The 17,522-nt window shown below is 53.4% G+C and overlaps 2 protein-coding genes across 2 annotated transcripts; one reads left to right on the top strand and one right to left on the bottom strand.

Annotated features, from left to right (window-relative positions):
- Position 1: 1 nt before the first annotated feature.
- On the bottom strand, positions 2 to 4,521 carry CRB3 (crumbs cell polarity complex component 3). The gene is made up of 5 exons (XM_019710775.3): positions 2,725 to 4,521; positions 2,323 to 2,505; positions 1,511 to 1,575; positions 868 to 1,011; positions 2 to 540 (listed from the first exon to the last, which is right to left on the bottom strand). The coding sequence occupies exons 2-5, from the start codon at positions 2,402 to 2,404 to the stop codon at positions 469 to 471; spliced, it is 363 nt and encodes a 120-aa protein (XP_019566334.1). The 5' UTR covers positions 2,405 to 2,505; positions 2,725 to 4,521; the 3' UTR covers positions 2 to 468.
- Positions 4,522 to 5,162: 641 nt separating this feature from the next.
- Positions 5,163 to 16,169, top strand: SLC25A23 (solute carrier family 25 member 23). Its single transcript, XM_019710771.3, has 10 exons — positions 5,163 to 5,463; positions 6,587 to 6,713; positions 7,274 to 7,361; positions 7,648 to 7,759; positions 8,333 to 8,491; positions 8,577 to 8,729; positions 8,918 to 9,025; positions 9,658 to 9,825; positions 13,042 to 13,192; positions 14,225 to 16,169. The coding sequence occupies exons 1-10, from the start codon at positions 5,308 to 5,310 to the stop codon at positions 14,407 to 14,409; spliced, it is 1,407 nt and encodes a 468-aa protein (XP_019566330.1). The 5' UTR covers positions 5,163 to 5,307; the 3' UTR covers positions 14,410 to 16,169.
- The last annotated feature ends 1,353 nt before the right edge of the window (positions 16,170 to 17,522 follow it).

Below are 17,522 nucleotides of genomic sequence, written 5' to 3'. Positions count from 1 at the left end.
GCCAGTTTTTCCTGGTGAGTTTACTTGGGGCCCTCTCTCTGCTCAGAAACCCACCCCATCCATCCACCACCTTCCCTGCTGGGATAGCCTCCAGCTGGCTTCTAGGTGGAGCAAAAAGCCCTCCCTTCCAGGAAGCCTTCATAGCCCTAGTAGCCCTAGGATCCTTGCAAGCTTACAATTCATCCCTCCACAGCCTAAGAGCTCTTAATTTGTCTCCTCCACCTAATCTAATTCCTGCCCCCACCAGCTCAAAAAAAGGTTTTATTATTTGTCATTAGCAATTTTACATATGTATATATATAAAAAGTGAGCAGCCCCACCCTCCCTTGCCCTCAGGGGCAGTCTCTGAAGCACCTTTGTCCCTTCTATTCTTAAATATGAAGCTGGATGGGTTTGAAGGCCCAGAGAGGGATCTGCCTTCCCCCAAAGTCACACAGCAAGGGAGGGATTTGGACAGAGGAAGGGGAACTAGATGGGCAGGCAGCCCCGCACTGTCTCCTTGGAGTCCTGGGGAGCCCGGGCCTCAGCTGCGTGGGAGAACTGAAAGGAAAGGAGAGGGGAGTTGTCGGGCCTGTGTGGAGATGGTGCAGCAAGCAGGGAGGCGGGTCCCCAGCCCCGGCACCCCCAACTGCAGGCAGAGTCAAGCAGAGGTGACATGCTTCGCGGAGCCAGCCCAGCAGGTGCCCTGTGGCCCCCCAAGTCCTTCTGAGCCATCAGAGGCTGGTGTCTTGATGGCAGCTGCTGTATGGAAGCAAGCGCCAGGCAGTTCTGGATAGTGGAGGTGTCTGTGGCGGACCCCAGCATTCAGATGAGCCGCTCCTCGGGTGGCAGCTTGAGGTTGGGGGGCGGTGGCGCACGGGCACCCACCTGCTCCTCACTGCTGGGCCGGTAGGTGCCTTCTGTTTGCCGCTTCTCCCGCAGTTTCCGCACCAGCAGCACCAGCCCCACAGCCAGGAGCAGGGCGGCCAAGAGGGAGAAGACCACAATGATGGCAGTGGTGGCCTCCGTAGACTGCCAGAGAGGGGACAGGTGTGACTTCCCTGAATCTGAGAATCCTGGCCACTCCCATCTTAGAAGTATCCAGGGTTCCTAATACCCCCACCCCACACCTGCCACTTTTGGTGATCTGGTCCCTCCACCCTGATCCCTATCTAGCACATCTGGAGCTCCCAGTACACCTACCACATCCAGGGTCCTCCTCACAAGCACCGGCCACATCTTGGCTCCTAGCTCCATCTCCCTCCTCCTGAGAGGGCTATGGGGCTCCTGGCTCCCTAACACGCACCACCACCCACCCCCTTCCGGTGCTTTTGGCTCTCCTTAGTCTGGGGCCCTGGGTCTCCCCAATTGCCATGTTGATATTCTGGCCTCTCCCACTTAGGGTGCTCCAGTGCCACCCCTCCCCCACCCTGACCTGTCACCTCTGGGGATCTAGGGCCCCTCCACACACTACATGTGGACTCCTGAATAACATCCTGCTGCCCTCCTCCCACTTATACCCTCGACTCACCAGGGCCCCATTGGAGCTGGGGCCGGGGGTAATGGTGCTGTTCCCATATGCAGTGGGTGTCGATGCTGTGGGGAGGTGGGTAGAGAGGAAAAATGAAGTCCCATCTATCTCTTCCATCTTGGCACAGCTGCACCTTCCTTGAGCAACCCCCACCCCCACCCCCAGAACTTCACTCTTCTGGGTCTTACATTCTCACAGAGACTGTCGCCTTGCACCAAGGGACCGACTTAGCTGCATTTGCTCCTCTGGCCACCCCCAGCCCAGCTGAGCCCAGCAGTGAGTAATCAGCCCACAGTAGTTTGAAGTTTGCACTAAGTTGGGGGCTCTGATAGTGGACGGTGTCCAGAAGCCCAACCCTCCTTTCCCCTCCCCCACCTCCTTGGTCCTCCCTCGGCCTTTAAGGATCAAGGCAGATCTTGCTTTTCCTTGGAGTATCTGACTCATACCACCCTCCCCCCCAGGCTCTTGAAACTGGAAGCGGACTGTCTGGGTCAGCACCTATGGCCAGCACGGTGGTCAACCTGCGCTCAGAGCCCCAGGCAGGCCTTGTCCTGGCTCCCAGCCTGCCCCAAACACCTCAGCCATATTGACTCGGATATGCAGGCAGGCTTCCTCTCCCCCCAACTCATAATTCTGCCCCAGTAAAGAACTCAGGAATGCTAGACCCACTCCGACTAACCAAGGAAGGACTCAGGAATTCTAAATCCCCAGCCCTGACCTTGCAGACTCCTGCCCCCAAGGCACTCCATGCCCGCTCCCCAGTTCTTGACCTCTCAGTGTCTCAGGTCCCCAGAGCTCCCTCCGGTACCTACTTTCCCCCCAGGCCCGGCCCCAGCGGGCCTGCAGCAGCGGCAGGCCGAGCGCTAGGAGCAGCCCCAGGCTGGGGCTCGCCATGGGTCGGGCGACCGGCTGGTGGCACCAGGTACCGGGTTTCTCGCGCGTGCCGTTCCTACCGCATCTCGGGCTGAGGGTACCTGCGACCTGGCACCTGAGGGCTGGAGGAGAAAGGCCAGGGCGTGGGGGAGGAAGCTGGACCCAGGCGCAGGCCCAGGGGAGGGGCGACCCGCGCCAGGGCACCCCGGAGTCCCGCCCCGCCCCGGCGCCAGAGGTCAGAGATTAAAAATTAACTCGAGGAGGCACGTTCCTGGGCTCGGGAAACCGAAGGAGAAGGGGAAAGAGGTCAGCAGGCCAGCAAGCGCGACCTGCCTCCCTACCTGGCCCGCGCGTCTTCGATCTCGCTCAGGTTCCCGGTTCAATTCCCTTGTTGGAATTCTCGGTGCGTCCCTGTCTCTCGGTCGGAATCCACCGGCTCCTCCCGCTCACGTGACCCGGAAAGTTTAGTCACTCACCTGGGAGAGGAGCGCACTTCCGGCTTGTGCACCTGAGCCTAGATGAGAGGGCGGGGCCTAGCGGGAGGCGGGGCCGCGCCCAGGGCGCACCTGTAACGGGAACCCAATCCTATAATGGGGAGGAGTAAAAAGGGGCGGAAGCGCGCAGGTGCAAACGTAAATTTTCACCTGTATTACGGGGACATTGGTAGGATCGCACAGGTGTGGAGACACACGGGTGATAGAGACACCCGGGTATCAGGCACTCCTGTCTGGGGGATTCAGATGGGGAGTCCCTAATGAAAAAATACCTGTGTGGTACATACCTGCATAGGAGCAAACCTGTAAAGAAGACATCTGCACGAATATGTAAGAAACACACCTGTGGAAGACATCTGCATTGAATCACATCTATTTGGAGTATAGCCGAATGGAAGCTTACCTGTGTGGAAAATAGCTGTATAGAACACACTTGAGTTATAACAAACACGTGACTGAGGCACTCTGGTGTAGGGTTTTGAAAACGTATTTGCATCCATCACCTATGAAATGAACAAGACTTGTATGAGAAATTCCTGTGTGGAATGTATTGGCCATACCTTTATGAGACACATCTACATTTATAGTACACCTGTATGGGACCCAGTTGTATGGAAACAGACCCATATGAGTATATACTTAACTGGAACACACCTATGGAGTGAGGGGACGCTATATAATACATTCCTGGGTAGATTTCTGTTGAGGAGCACACCTGTGAGGTGAAGCAAGTAGTCTTGTATGAGGACCATCTGCATAGAATTGAGCTCAAATGAGAGAAAGACCTGAAACCATCTGTATGAACTACATTTACATTGAAGCACATCTGGTGGCTGGGCAGCAGGAAAGTAGCTCATGTGTATAGAGGCCCACTCGTCAGGGAAGTATCTGAGAAAACACCTGTTTGGGGAATCTCCACGAGACAACATCTGTATACCCCATGCTGGAGGGCACCTGCAAATGAAAACATCTGTGCGGGGGTCTTCTATAAGAGGCACGTTTGTCTGGCACACGTCTGTTTGAGCACACCTGTCTGGGCAGAAGCTGAGTGGGAACCAAATGTGCCCTCGGGACTGTCTGTATCTTTGGATAAAAGACGACGATAATAAGATGACCTCCCTCCTGGTGACTCCAGAGTGAAAGTGATGGTTAAGGAGAAATTAATCCCTTTTAGGGTATAGAGTGATGGGTAAGAATCCCAGGTCTCGTTAAATTCCTGCTTTGCCCCTTCTGGGCACGTGGACTGGGGACAGCGCCTTAATCTCCTGCTTCCTCATCCGTGAAGCTGGAAAGCCAGTCCCACCTACTTTATAGGGTTTATGCGAGAGTCCAATAAAAGGCCTGGCACGTGCAACGCACTGAATCCTTAATAGCTATTGTTATTATTCGCCGTCTAGTGATCTGGGCGCCCCTCCCCCTAATGGTGAATCGAGAAACTGCGCTCTAAACTAGTGGGAGGGACATTCGGCAGGTGCAACAAGCGCGACAAGCTGAGGCCCCGCCTCCTGCGCTTGGTTACCGGGTCCTTGTCTCCAGCCGCGCCTGTCACACTGAGACCGCCTCCCCCCCACCCCAGGCCGATCAAGAGAGAGCAGTCAGCCCGGCGTCTGGATGCGGCGTCAGCCCCTTTAAGACTGCCAAGCAAGCCCAGAGCTGCGGGGCCCAAGGCTGCCCAGGGTCAGCCGGAGGCCCCACCCAGGTGGGTGGACGAGGCGGTACAGGCGGGCACCTCCCAGGCGGCTCTGGCCAATAGGAAACTGAGTTTGCAACCGCGCTGCGGGTTGATCTTCCGTTTCCTGGTCTAGGTGGGGCCGAGAAAAGAGGCGCGCGGGCGGAACGTAGGGACCGAGGGAGAGCTGCGTCGTGCTCTTCTGTTTCTGTGGCAGAGGGGAAAATGTGAAATGACCTGGCGGGCAGATGGCGTTAGGTTGGTTCTTGAATATCTCCGGGAAAAACGAGAACTTTAGTTCCTGAAGATTAGTAGGGGAGGGAGGTCAAGAAGAAAGGGATTAAAAAACCCAATCCCTGACCTCTCCCTATTTGCCCCCTTGGGCAGAGGGTAAACTGAGGCACGCAGACGCGGAACACTGAAACCAGAACTGAGACCATTAATCTTTCTAGATCCTCATCCCAGAATGAACCTTGGTGCTCCCTAGGCTGTGCCATACCCGAACATCGCTGACGTCCCTCCCCACACCCCAGCTCCGCCCCCAGCCCCCTTTCCTCAGAGGATCGGGGGAGGAGACGCAAGTCTGGCGCGGGCGGCAACGGCTAGCAGTCACCGCCTCCTGCAAGTGCCAGAGCTAGTCCGGCAGCGCCGAGGCTGCGGTGGCAGTAGCGGACCTGCGGGGCCCCGGGGGGGAGGGGGAGCCGCAAAGCCCCCGCTGAGGCCGCTGCTGCTGGGCCTCCCCTTCCCCCCGGACGGGCGCCATGCGGGGGGGTCCGGGCGAAGCGGAGCGGCGGCAGCGATGGGGTCGCCTCTTCGAGGAGCTGGACAGTAACAAGGACGGCCGCGTGGACGTGCACGAGTTGCGCCAGGGACTGGCCCGGCTGGGAGGGGGCGACCCGGACCGCGGCGCCCAACAGGTACCCACGCCGGAACCCCAGCTTGGCGAGTCGCGCTCGGGCCCTGCCTGCGCCCGGTAACCTGAGTCCCTGAATGGAGTGCCGGGAGCCGTCAGGAACTGCCTGTGGCTGGACTCCAGCAACTGTGCCCAGCCTAGGCTGCTCTGTCCCCTTCCCCCAGCCCACCCGTGTCTGAGCCTAACAGGTTCTTTCATGACAGGGCCACGGAGGTCCCCGGGCCTGCAGTTGGACTGCGGTCCTCACCCTCCTCATCCCCCCCCCCCCCCCCCCCCCCCGTAGGGGATGTCTGCCTGAGAATGGAGTCTGGTCCTATCCTGCCCACTGCCCTGGACACACCCTCCTCAGAACTCTTTGCACAGCCCAAGACATACCCTGCTTTCACCTCCCGAAGACACACCCTTCTCCCCCTTCTCCCCCTTCTCCCCCTTCTCTGGGCACCCCACTGCCCTTCCAGCCAGCTGCCCCAGCCTCTGTGTTTACATTCCTGTCCTTTCCTGGGCTTGGCTCAATGCCCCAGGCTGCCCCAGCCAGGGACCCAATCCTGTCTGAGGCCATCCTCAGCTGGGGATGAACCTATCAAAGCAGGAACTTGCCCCTCCCCCCATACACAGATATTCCCCACACCTGTAGCCCCAGAGGCCACTAGAGTGTCTCCACAGCATCCTGACACCTCCAGTCCAATGACCCACTTTCCAGGTGGGAAAACGGAGACCCCATGGCTGCTCAGCTTGGATCTGTCATTGCCTCAGGTTGCCCAGTCTCTAAAGGGAGCTCCTGAAACTGCCATAGAACAGGTTTTTATAAGAGACAGCTGGGAGGACAGGCTTTCAGAGACAAGAGCCCAAGGCTACCTCCCACTTACCATCTCTATAACCTTGAACGGGTTACTTGACCTTGGAGAGCCTCAGTTTGCTCTCCAGGAAAACTGGACAATCACTATCCACCTCACAGCCCTACTGTGGCCTTGGACATCTTGCTGAGCAGCGAGCTGATGGAGGGAGGGGGTGACTTCCCCTGTCCTCTGTGCTCTGGGGCCCTGGGTTCCTGGGGCATAAGCTTGTTGGGCCTACTCCAGATGGGGAGCAGCCTCCTGGAGCTCCCTCTGTCACTTTCCCTTTGCCAGGGCCTCTCCCCGGAGGGTGGTGCTGACCCAGATGGTGGGCTGGACCTGGAAGAGTTTACCCAATACTTGCGGGAGCGGGAACAGCGCCTGCTGCTTCTGTTCCACAGTCTGGACCGGAATCAGGACGGTAAGGCCCGAGGATGGGGCTGTGGGGACCCAGGAGACGCCAGTGGGGTTAGAACTGACGATGCCAGGAGGAGTGAGGCTGCTTCTCCCTGATGACTCACAGACTATTTTGGGAACTCTCATCACCCCCAGCTAGGTGGTTCGGGGCCCAGCCAGCCCATCCTACTTCCTTTCCCTTTTGGCTTGGGACCCTTAGATTTTTCGAAGGGATAAAGATTCCCCTCTATTGCTCCTGGATTCCCTATGAGACAGAAACCCCCGCTCCCCATAACATCTTCTAGGTCTCCAATATCACCTCTTGATCCCCCATGGCATAGGGGACCCCATAATTACCCCTGCATTTACACTTTCATTCACGAAACAGAGGACCCCCCCAACATTTCCCAGTTCCACTTCTCTGATCACAATTAGTCAGGGATCACCCCCAAGACTGCTGCAAACCTCACCCTGGGTTTCTGGACTCCCTGGTCTTACTAGACCACTCCCATTCCAAGCTGTCCTGCTCCTCGGTCCCAGGGGCCCTCACACACACACCGTTCCCTATCTCGGGTCCCCTTCCAGGTCATATCGATGTCTCTGAGATCCAACAGAGTTTCCGAGCTCTGGGCATTTCCATCTCCCTGGAGCAGGCAGAGAAAATTCTACACAGGTGAGGAGTTGGGGTCTGGAATCTCAAGTAACTCTGGTCCTTGGGACCCTTCAGCCACCTCGAGCCTCTGGGTCCCAAACCCAGTCTCATGTGGGTGGAACTGAGAAGTTGAGCTTTGGAGTCAGGTCCATTTTGGGCCAGTCATTTCGCCTCTCTGAGCCTCAGTTTCCCCCACTGTAAAATGGTGAACTCTAGGTGCAGAGGAGCATGGTCTACCCCTAAATATGACCAGAACCTCACTCCAACCCACCCCCAGCCTCAGGCACTGATTTTGTCCCACCCCTAGCATGGACCGTGATGGCACCATGACCATCGACTGGCAGGAATGGCGTGACCACTTCCTGTTGCATTCTCTGGAGAATATGGAAGACGTACTCTATTTCTGGAAGCATTCCACGGTGAGGTGGGAGTGGCTTTCCTAGCCTGGTAGCGAGGTCCTCTTCCCCCTGCCCTGGGGGCCTAGATCTGGTCTCCCCAGGGCATGGAGGGGCTGGTCAGGATGCTCTAGAAGGAGAAGCCACTGAGAGCACTCAAGGGATGAGATCCTGCTCCTTTTTTCCTCCATTTGAAGCTCCGGGAGGAATCTGCTGGGCTCCTTATATGGAATGTCCCTGGTAGGATCTTGTGTGGTCCTGGAAGTATCTTTTGGGATTCTTATGTAGGAGACCCTTGAATGGGATCCTTCATAGGGATCTGATTGGCTCTGGAGGGATCTTTATGTGGCAAATCCCTCAACTGGATTTGGTAGAGGTCCCCAGGGAGGGATGTTAGGATCTTATGTGGGGGACCAATGGCTTGGATATTTTGGTGGGATCGGTAGGGATCCAAGAGGCATCTCCTGGGCTCTCCAAGCAAGATTCACTGGAGGACTGTCTGGATGTCCTGGGATTCATGGAGACACCCCCATTTAGAGCTGAGTTACATCTCTCTGCCCCCACCGTGGCATGACACCCCAGCCCCTGCATCCGCAGGTCCTGGACATTGGCGAGTGCCTGACTGTCCCTGATGAGTTCTCGGAGAAGGAGAAGCTGACCGGCATGTGGTGGAAGCAGTTGGTGGCCGGTGCGGTGGCAGGCGCTGTGTCGAGGACAGGCACAGCCCCCCTGGACCGCCTAAAGGTCTTCATGCAGGTGAGGGTCCCTGGAGAGACCCACGCCCCCCCCCAGACCTGGGCCCCTAGAGGGCACCCCAAAGTCACCTTGTCTCCCTGCCCAGGTCCACGCCTCCAAGACCAACAGACTGAACATCCTGGGGGGCCTACAGAGCATGATCCGAGAAGGGGGTGTGCGCTCCCTGTGGCATGGCAACGGGATCAATGTGCTCAAGATTGCACCTGAGTCAGCTATCAAATTCATGGCTTATGAACAGGTGGGGCAGGTGTGGGGAGGTGTGGGCTAGGATTTGCAGGATTGGCTTGGGGGTGAGGAATGTCTGCAGGAGTGTGCATCTGCTGTCCTGCATGATGCCCATAGCAGGAGGACAGTAGAGGGGAGGTCCAAGTGCGTGGAAGGCTCCAAACCTGAGGTCCTGCCCACCACTCTGTGTTCCATTCTCAGATCAAGCAGGCCATCCGGGGGCAGCAGGAAACACTGCATGTGCAGGAGCGATTTGTGGCTGGATCCTTGGCTGGTGCCACAGCCCAGACCATCATTTACCCGATGGAGGTGAGAAGGAGGGACCCCGGCAGAGGCTCCATTGCAGAACGGGAAGCCTGCAATGACTGTTTCAGTCCACGGTGTGATAAACATTGGGGTTATAACTTTGCCTCTCCCTGATTCAGACTGTAGCTTATTACAGCAATACTGTTTCATGTGTAGTCTGACTGTGTATCACAATTGGAGATGTGACTTCTGGGGACAGTGGTATTGGTTATAACTGTTTAGACAGCCATTGGGGCGGCCAGCTGTTTATGGTTATGCCTCTTCTAAGGATGCTTGTTCCCAGGGGAATTGTTTCTAGGTGAAACTGTTTTCAGAAAAATCACTTCAGGTTGTGTAGTGCATTAGTTAGGATTCTGAGTGATGGAAAACTCAAATCACATAAGTGAAGTCTGGAGGTGAGCAGTTCAGGCAGTGGCTGCCACATGCAACTCTGAGGGGCATAACCATTTCTAAGTATAGAAATTAGGGATAGCAGAGCATTCTAGATAGAGAAAGTGTTTTTTATTTTTTGTTTTCAAATTCAGTTATTCTCAGGGCATCTCCTTCTAGGAGTAGCTATTTCTAGGTGTCTTCCTTCCTTCCTGGATGTAGTGATTCTGGAGTCAGCTTTCGAGGGATAACTGGGTTCTCTCCAGGTGCTGAAGACGCGATTGACGCTTCGCCGGACCGGCCAGTACAAAGGGCTGTTGGACTGCGCATGGCAGATCCTGGAGCGAGAAGGGCCCCGCGCCTTCTACCGCGGCTACCTGCCCAACGTGCTGGGCATCATCCCCTACGCCGGCATCGACCTGGCCGTCTATGAGGTCTGTGGGCAGCCCATCCTCTCTCCTTTCTTCTCTCTGGGGTCTGCTGAAAGGCCATCCCCTTCCTGTGGGGCTGACTCAGTTGTCCTTCATGGCAAGGGGAGATAATCCTGGGCTGGAGAAGCACCATGGGCCTAGGGACCCTGGGGAACCCCTTCAGATATTAGACTTCCCCATTCTTCCACTTACCACTGCAGTTTGGCCTCCCTGGGTCTCAGGATACAGGAAGTCAGGGCCCACTCCAGTTCACAGAATCATGAGAGCAGGTGAAGATGAGCTTCAAAGATGCCCAGTTTGCCCCACAGCGTGTATCACACCCGCCTGTATCTCCAGGCCAATGTCTTCAGAGCCTGCCCATTTCGGCATCTGTGTCACCATGAAAACCACATCCTGTGACCAGCATCTTGGGGCCTTTATCAGAAAAGGGAAGAACAGGGGATTCTGGCTGTTTCTCTTCTAGGAACTTTGGCCATTGCTTTTACCTACGCCTGCTGGGATCACCAGGTTGTCCAGTTAGCACAGCCCCTGTGTCAGCAGGCAGCCCCCGAAATTTTTGTATCTAGGACAGAGCCAACTTTATGGGCAGACGACCTGTGCACTTGCCAAGGGCCCTGCACTCAGAAGGACCCCTCACTTGGTTTAAAGCCCTGCTAATTCCTAATAATCATTGAATGAGGGACTGCACATATTTTTATTTTGCACTGGGCCCCGCAAATTACATAGCTGGTCCTGATCTAAGATCCTCCATACCTGCCATCCCTACCTGCCCTCCCAGCATCTAGCATCTAGCAGCCAACTAAGACATGAGAGCTGGCCATCATTCATTCATTCATTCATTCACCCAATTGCTTAAGCATCCGTATGTGTTGGTCGCTGGGCTGACTGCTGCGGATACAGCATTAAATGAGAGCAACACAGTCCTTGCCCCCTGGGATTCACATCAATGATCAAGGAAGCCAGTCAACCAGTAAATAAGTACTTTCAGATCCTGCTATGTTCTCAGAAGTTGATAAAACAGGATATGTAATCGAAAGTAATAGTGGACAGGAGAGTGGATCTAGGAATGACTCTGAGAGGTGACCTTGGAGCAGCCATGAGTTAAACATATATTGGGAAGGAGTGTGAACATGACAGAGGGTACGGTGAATGCCAAGGTCCGGAAGCAGGAAAGAATTTGGCCTGTTGGTGGAGTGGAAGTCTTGAGTGGCTGGAGGGAACTGAAAAGTCGGCAAGGACTCAATGAGAAAGAGTTTGGATTTATTCCTAGTGCAACAGGAAGCCATTGAGGGTCATGAGCAGAAGTAAGACATGGATGAAACTTATTTCATCCATTCTTTACCAGAAAAGAGAGTTTGGAGGTCAAAGTAGTTTGAGAAACACTTTGCCCTCTAATATGAGGTGTGATCAAACAATACGGTGAATGTTTAAATTAAAAAAAAAAATTATTACAGTAAAAGACACATTGCCATTAATTCCCTCACTTTGAACACACTAATCAGATCGTTCCTGCCATTTTCTGAAGCAGTTCTGGAAGTCCTCTTTTGTGAGTGTCTTCAGTTGTGCTGTCATGGCTGCCTCAATGTCATGAATCATTTTGACTTTGGGGAAGAGCCAGAAGTTGCACTGTTCCAGATCCGGTGAATAAGGTGGTTGAGGACACACTGTAATGCTTTTATTTGACAGAAATTGCTGTACCAGAAGATATATGTGACACGGAGCATTGTCATGATGATGATTTACAACGCACTTTAAAACACACCTTCTCTCAACCGTAGCTCACACCTGACTGACTGCACCTAACAAGTTGAAACTTGTCACTCACTGTTACTAAGGTTCGATGTGCTGCTTCCCATAATGAAGATCCCTGCTTTTTCATTGGATGGTACTCGGCAGCAGCACTTACCGTATTTTTTTTATCACAGTGGAAAGGTTCCGTGTCACACATCGCTTCTGGTACAGCAATTTCTGTCCAATAAAAACATTACAGTGTGTCCTCTTGACCTTATTCACTGGATCTGGCACCATTCGACTTCTGGCGCTTCCCTAAAGTTAAAAGGATTCAGGACATGGAGGCAGCCACAACAGCACAACTAAAGACACTCAAGAAAGAAGACTTACGGAACTGCTTCAGAAAGTGGCAAGAACAGTGGGATAAGTATGTTCGAAGCGAGGGGGAGTATTTTGAGGGGATTAATGGCAATGTGTCTTTTACTGTAATACCTACAATTTTTTTAAATTTAAGCATTCACTGTATTGTTTGATCACCCTCATAGTTTCAAAATCTATGTTAGTCCATTAAAGACTCTGAGAAGTCCTGCAGAAAAGTAAGAACTGTTTTTTAGCCCAGTGTTGGCCCCACTTATCCAGGCATCAGAACCTGTTTTTCAACAGAACAGTTTTTAAAAACATATTAAACAGCTATTTGGCAAATATTGGTCCAGACTCAAGAGAAGGCTATTTAAAATCATGAAGGCAATAATGGTAAAACACTTGCTTCTCCTTTGCCCATTCCATGCCCAGGCCAGATATCACTAATCCATCACAGCACTGAAGTCTGAAATGGGTCTAACTGGGCTAAAATCAAGGTGTTGGCAGGGCCGCGGTCCTTCTGGAAGCTCCGGGGGCGAATCTGTTTCCTTACCTTATCCAGTTTCTAATGACCGCCTGCATTCCTTGGCCCGCGGGCCCTTCCTCTGTCTTCAAAGCCAGCCTAGCATCTTCCAACTTGCCTCTCTCTCTCTTTTTCTCTCTCCCTCTCCCTCTCCCTCTCCCTCTCCCTCCCCCTCCCCCTCCCCTCCCCCTCCCCCTCCCCCTCCCCCTCTCCCCCTCCCCTCTGCTTCCATCATCACATCTTCTTCTTTGACTCTTACAAGGAGCCTCCTGATGACATTCAACCAACCTAGGATACTCTAGGATCATCTCTCATCTCCAGGTGCTTAATTTAATCCTACCTGCAAAGTCCCTTTTGCCACATAAGGTTCCCTATTCACAGGTTTCAGGGATTAGGGCATGGACAATGGGGGGGGGACATCATTATCACATATCATAGAGAGCTGAGGCAGGGACTGAGTGAGACGGTGCAGGTACAATGTTTATGTGGCACCTAGTGGTAAAGACTGCTCAGCTAGTACCAGCCGTCATGGGATACAGAAGCCAGCCAGGGTCCTGGTGTCAGCCACCTCCAACCCACCCCATTCCCCTCTTCACCCCTGCCAGACCCTGAAGAACCGATGGCTCCAGCAATATAGCCACGACTCGGCAGACCCAGGCATCCTCGTGCTCCTGGCCTGCGGCACCATCTCCAGCACCTGTGGCCAGATAGCCAGTTACCCCCTGGCCCTGGTCCGGACCCGTATGCAGGTCCAAGGTGAGGCCTGGGTGGGAGGATGGGGCAGGGAAGGTCTCACAACTTGGGTCCCACCTCCCCTTCCCCAGCTCCTCCTCCTGGGTTGGTAGAATCCCAGGCTGGAATCCTCCTGGATTTGGATGGCCTTGACTTATCCCAACCATTCTCTGGGACTCAGTGTACCTATTTGTGACACTGGACTGAGAGCCCTTAACCCTGACTAGGACAACAGATGCAGCGAGTGGTGGAAGAGCGCCCTAGCAATCTTAGCCCGGAGGCCACTTGGTAGACGTTAGCATTTCTGGGCTGGTAACTTGGTATCTAATTTGTAAGGCTGGGTTATAGTGAGGGGAAGGCAAGGAACCAGGTTAAGGAGGAGCGGGGCCAGGCTGGTTTTGTTTTATTGTGTATCTCTTTTTTTTTCTTTTACGGGTTCTTTCCCAGCCTCCCATCTACTATCCCTGAATCTATTTTGGGAATTTCCTCTGGAATTTTAGCATTTGTATTCTGTAAATTTCTCTGGAGGGTTATCAGTACATAAGACAGATATGGTCCCCCACCCTCAAAGAGCTCACAGACTGGAGAGGAAGAAAGATGCTGAATAAATCTTTTCACAATTGAACATGGATTTAGGGCTGAATAAAGGGGAGAAGGAGCCCATTAGACTGGGGTGCCCAGGAGGGCTTCCCTGAAGATCTGGCTTTGGAATGGAAGTTGCAAGCATGACAAGGACGAGTAAGAGCTAGCTGGGAGAAGAGAGTGGGACTCCAGTTTCAGGAAAAGGACACTTCTGTGCCCTTCCCCACCACACACACACACACCCCTGCTCTGTTTTGAATCATTCCCCAAACTTGGGTCATCCAGATTGAAGTGAAAAGGTGGACCGCCCACTCCAAGGCCAGTAGAAGTCCTGACTCTGAGGAGTGGTAGGTCCTGCTGTTAGTCTAACCCTCCTCCCTCCTGCTACAATGGCCACCTGGCCCAGCCCTGGGAAGTAGGAGGGGGAAGGGAGAGGGGGACCTTTGCCTGACCTGGCCCCCTGCCCCCTCCCAGCCTCCATCGAGGGCACCCCCCAGCTCTCCATGCTGGGTCTGCTCCGTCACATCCTGTCCCAGGAGGGCGTGCTGGGCCTCTACCGGGGCATTGCCCCCAACTTCATGAAGGTTATCCCGGCTGTGAGCATCTCCTATGTGGTCTACGAGAACATGAAGCAGGCCTTGGGGGTGACGTCCAGGTGAGGGACCCAGAGCCACCCCCACTAAGATCCCTCACCTCAGTCATGACGTCCCCCATACCTCAGCCACTGGAGACTGATGGCCCAGCCAATGGATGCCAGGGACACCCCCACACAAACCACCAGATCCCCGTGCTTCGTCTACTGGGTCCTGCGTCCCACATCAGGCTATTGGATCTCATGTTGCCCTGTCCCACGCAAACACTAGGACCTGGACCTCAATGTCTTCACCACTGGGTCCCCCCAACCCAGCCAACCGACCTGAAACCCCAACCACAGGAGCACATATCGCTATATCTAAGCACTCAGACCCCAGCTCCCTCAGGCACCAGGTCTAGTGTCCTCATACCACACTGGATCCCTGATCCCCAACTCCACTGGTGGTTCCCAGACCCCATGCTTTAAGCCCTGGATCTCCAAGTTTGGCCACTGGATTCTTGGTATCAAGAAACCTCAGCCACCACATCCTGACAGTGCACTGCCCCAATCCTGGGGTCCCCACACTGGATACCAGATCCCCTCGCCCCAGCCACTGGATTCCTGAATTCCTTTACCTCCACCCTGAGTCCCAAATCCCTCTGCTTCGACTACTGGATCCCTACATTTCTACTACTACACCCGCAACCCTCAACCCACCGGTCTCAGATCCCAAGCCTCGACCCGCTGGAACCTGACTCGTAAAACCACAATCACAAGAGCCCAGCGGCAGAGCAAGGGGGTCCTGGCTATTGCAGCTATTGGATCCCCAATCCCTTCGCCGCAGGCCCTGAATACTGAAACCTCACTCATAGGAAATGGACTCTGGCACTTCCAGGCACTGGATCCCCATCCCTTAGCCCCTGGTTTCTGACCCCAATCCTCCCAGGCACTGGCTCCTGAACACTCAGATCCCATGGCTAGATCCCAATAGGCTGATCGCAGCATCCTGGATCTCACGTGTCCCCCGTCTCAGACACGCCAGTGCCCAGAGACCTCCCCCATAACATGAACCCCCGTAGTGTAGGGAGACTGTGGAAACCCCAGGTCCTGGCCTCCTGAAAACCCATGAGACTTGTCCAGTTTCCTGAAATGGCTCGCACCGACACTGGGTCCACCCCCCGCCTTCCTTGCATGGCCACACCCTTGGGCCCTATGGGCACAGTGCTCCCTCCAATGGTTCCCCCAACCCTCTGCAGTGTCTTCCACTCCCTTCCAAACTTGTAGGCTGATAACCCTCAGAGCCTGGGTCCCTCTGGAAGAGCCAGCTGCTCTTTCCTGGAGACTGGCAAGGAAGTAATCTGAGGTAGGGGACACATTAAGGGGACCTCCCTCCAACCCCAGCACTGCCAGCCTCTTCTCAATCTTCAAAGGTGGAAGCCAGGGGCAAATGGACACAGACCACCCTTCCCTAAACCCAAGCATCCAATTATGCAAAATGGACCAAATCCCCAGAACTCATTCCAGGTCTATTTTTCTATGGAGAGGAGCAGACATCTTCCAAACCCCCACTCTCACAACTAACCCAAACCCCCAAGACCCCCTCATACATTCTTCACTTTATAGTTGGATCCTGAGCTTAGGATAACTGGGGGACCCTCCCTCCACTCCTCGCAAGTATTTGGGGAACCCATTAAAAGACTTCAGAAGAGGAACTGGGATGTTTGTAGTGGGTGGAGGACCCCCCCAAGGCTTCCACCTCCCCCCACCTACACCATACCCCACCTCCCTGCCTGTGTGTGTTATTTCAAAGGAAAAGAACAAAAGGAATACATTTTCTAAGCTCTTTTCATTGTGGTTTTTACTAAAAGGGGATGGGTAGCTGTGGGACCCCTTCAAACTACCCACAGGGAAGGGACATGGACCACCTTCCATCACTCACAGTTGAGGAGACCAAGAAATGACTCCCTCTTTGAGCCTCAGTTTTCACATCTGTAAAGTGGAGGCAGGGAGAAGTCCATATTCAAGAGCTCTTCTAATTTTCCTGTATTGTTTCTAATTGAACAAGTGTATTCATTTCCTGGTGCTGTCATAATAAGTTACCACAAATGGGGCTTAAAACAACAAATTTTAGATTGATATTTTTTTTGTTGTGGCAAAATACACATGGCATAAAATGTACCATCTTAACCATTTTAAGTGCACAGCTTAGTGGCATTAAGTGCATTCAAATTGTTGTACAACATTCCCCACCATCCATCTCCAGAACTTTCTCATCTTCCCAAACTGGAACTCTGTCCCCATTAAACATTCACTCCACTCCCCTCCCCCAGCCCATGGCACCACCATCTACTTCCTGTCTCTATGAATCTGACTCCTCTGGGGACCTCCTGTGAGTGGAATCACACAGTGTTTGTCCTTCTGTGTCTGGCTTATTTCACTGAGCATCATGTCCTCCAGGTTCGTCCATATTGTAGCAGGTGTCAGAATGTTCTTCCTTTTTAAGGCTGAGTAATCTTTCATTGTCTGGATGCACCACTGTGTTTATCCATTCGTCTATCAGTGGATACTTGGGTTGTTCCCACCTTTTGGCTATCATGAATAAAAAACAACAGAAGTGTATTTTCTCACAGTTTTGGAGGGCAGAAGTCTGAAATCAAAGTGACAGCACAATCGTGCTCCCTCTGAAGGCTCCAGGAGAGGGTCCTTTCTGCCTCTTCAGCTTCTGGTGGCTGCCAGCAATCCTTGGTACTCTTTGGCTTGTAGACACATCACTCCAATTTCTCCCTGTCTTTATATGTCCAAACATTTTCCTGTGTGGACCATGATGGTCACTCTTCAAGATGTCCCCTAGTGACTTGTGCCTTTTAGTATTCACATTCTTATGTAATCCCCTGTCTCAAGGGGATTATTAGGTGGGTCTGTATGACCAAGAGAATACAGCAGAAGTGATGGTACATTACTGACAAGATTAGGTTATAAGAGACACTGCAGATACCATTTTTGTGTTTTAAGCTGCTGTGGTGTATGTGGGAGGATAATTTGTTATGCAGCAATAACTAACTGATACATATACACATCCATAGATATATTTCCCACAAATAAGGGATCAAGCTTTGTTAACTATTTTGTATTTTTACTTCATTTGAATTTTGTCCTTAGCATCAATTCCCAGGAGGGGTGTGCTGTGTCAAAGGATAT

The sequence above is a fragment of the Rhinolophus sinicus genome, chromosome 15, assembly GCF_057876585.1.
Source record: "Rhinolophus sinicus isolate RSI-liver-muscle chromosome 15, RSI-T2T, whole genome shotgun sequence".
In the NCBI taxonomy this organism is placed as follows: Eukaryota; Metazoa; Chordata; class Mammalia; order Chiroptera; family Rhinolophidae; genus Rhinolophus; species Rhinolophus sinicus.
Note: the sequence above shows the minus strand (reverse complement) of the source record. Positions and strands in the feature narration are given on the sequence as shown.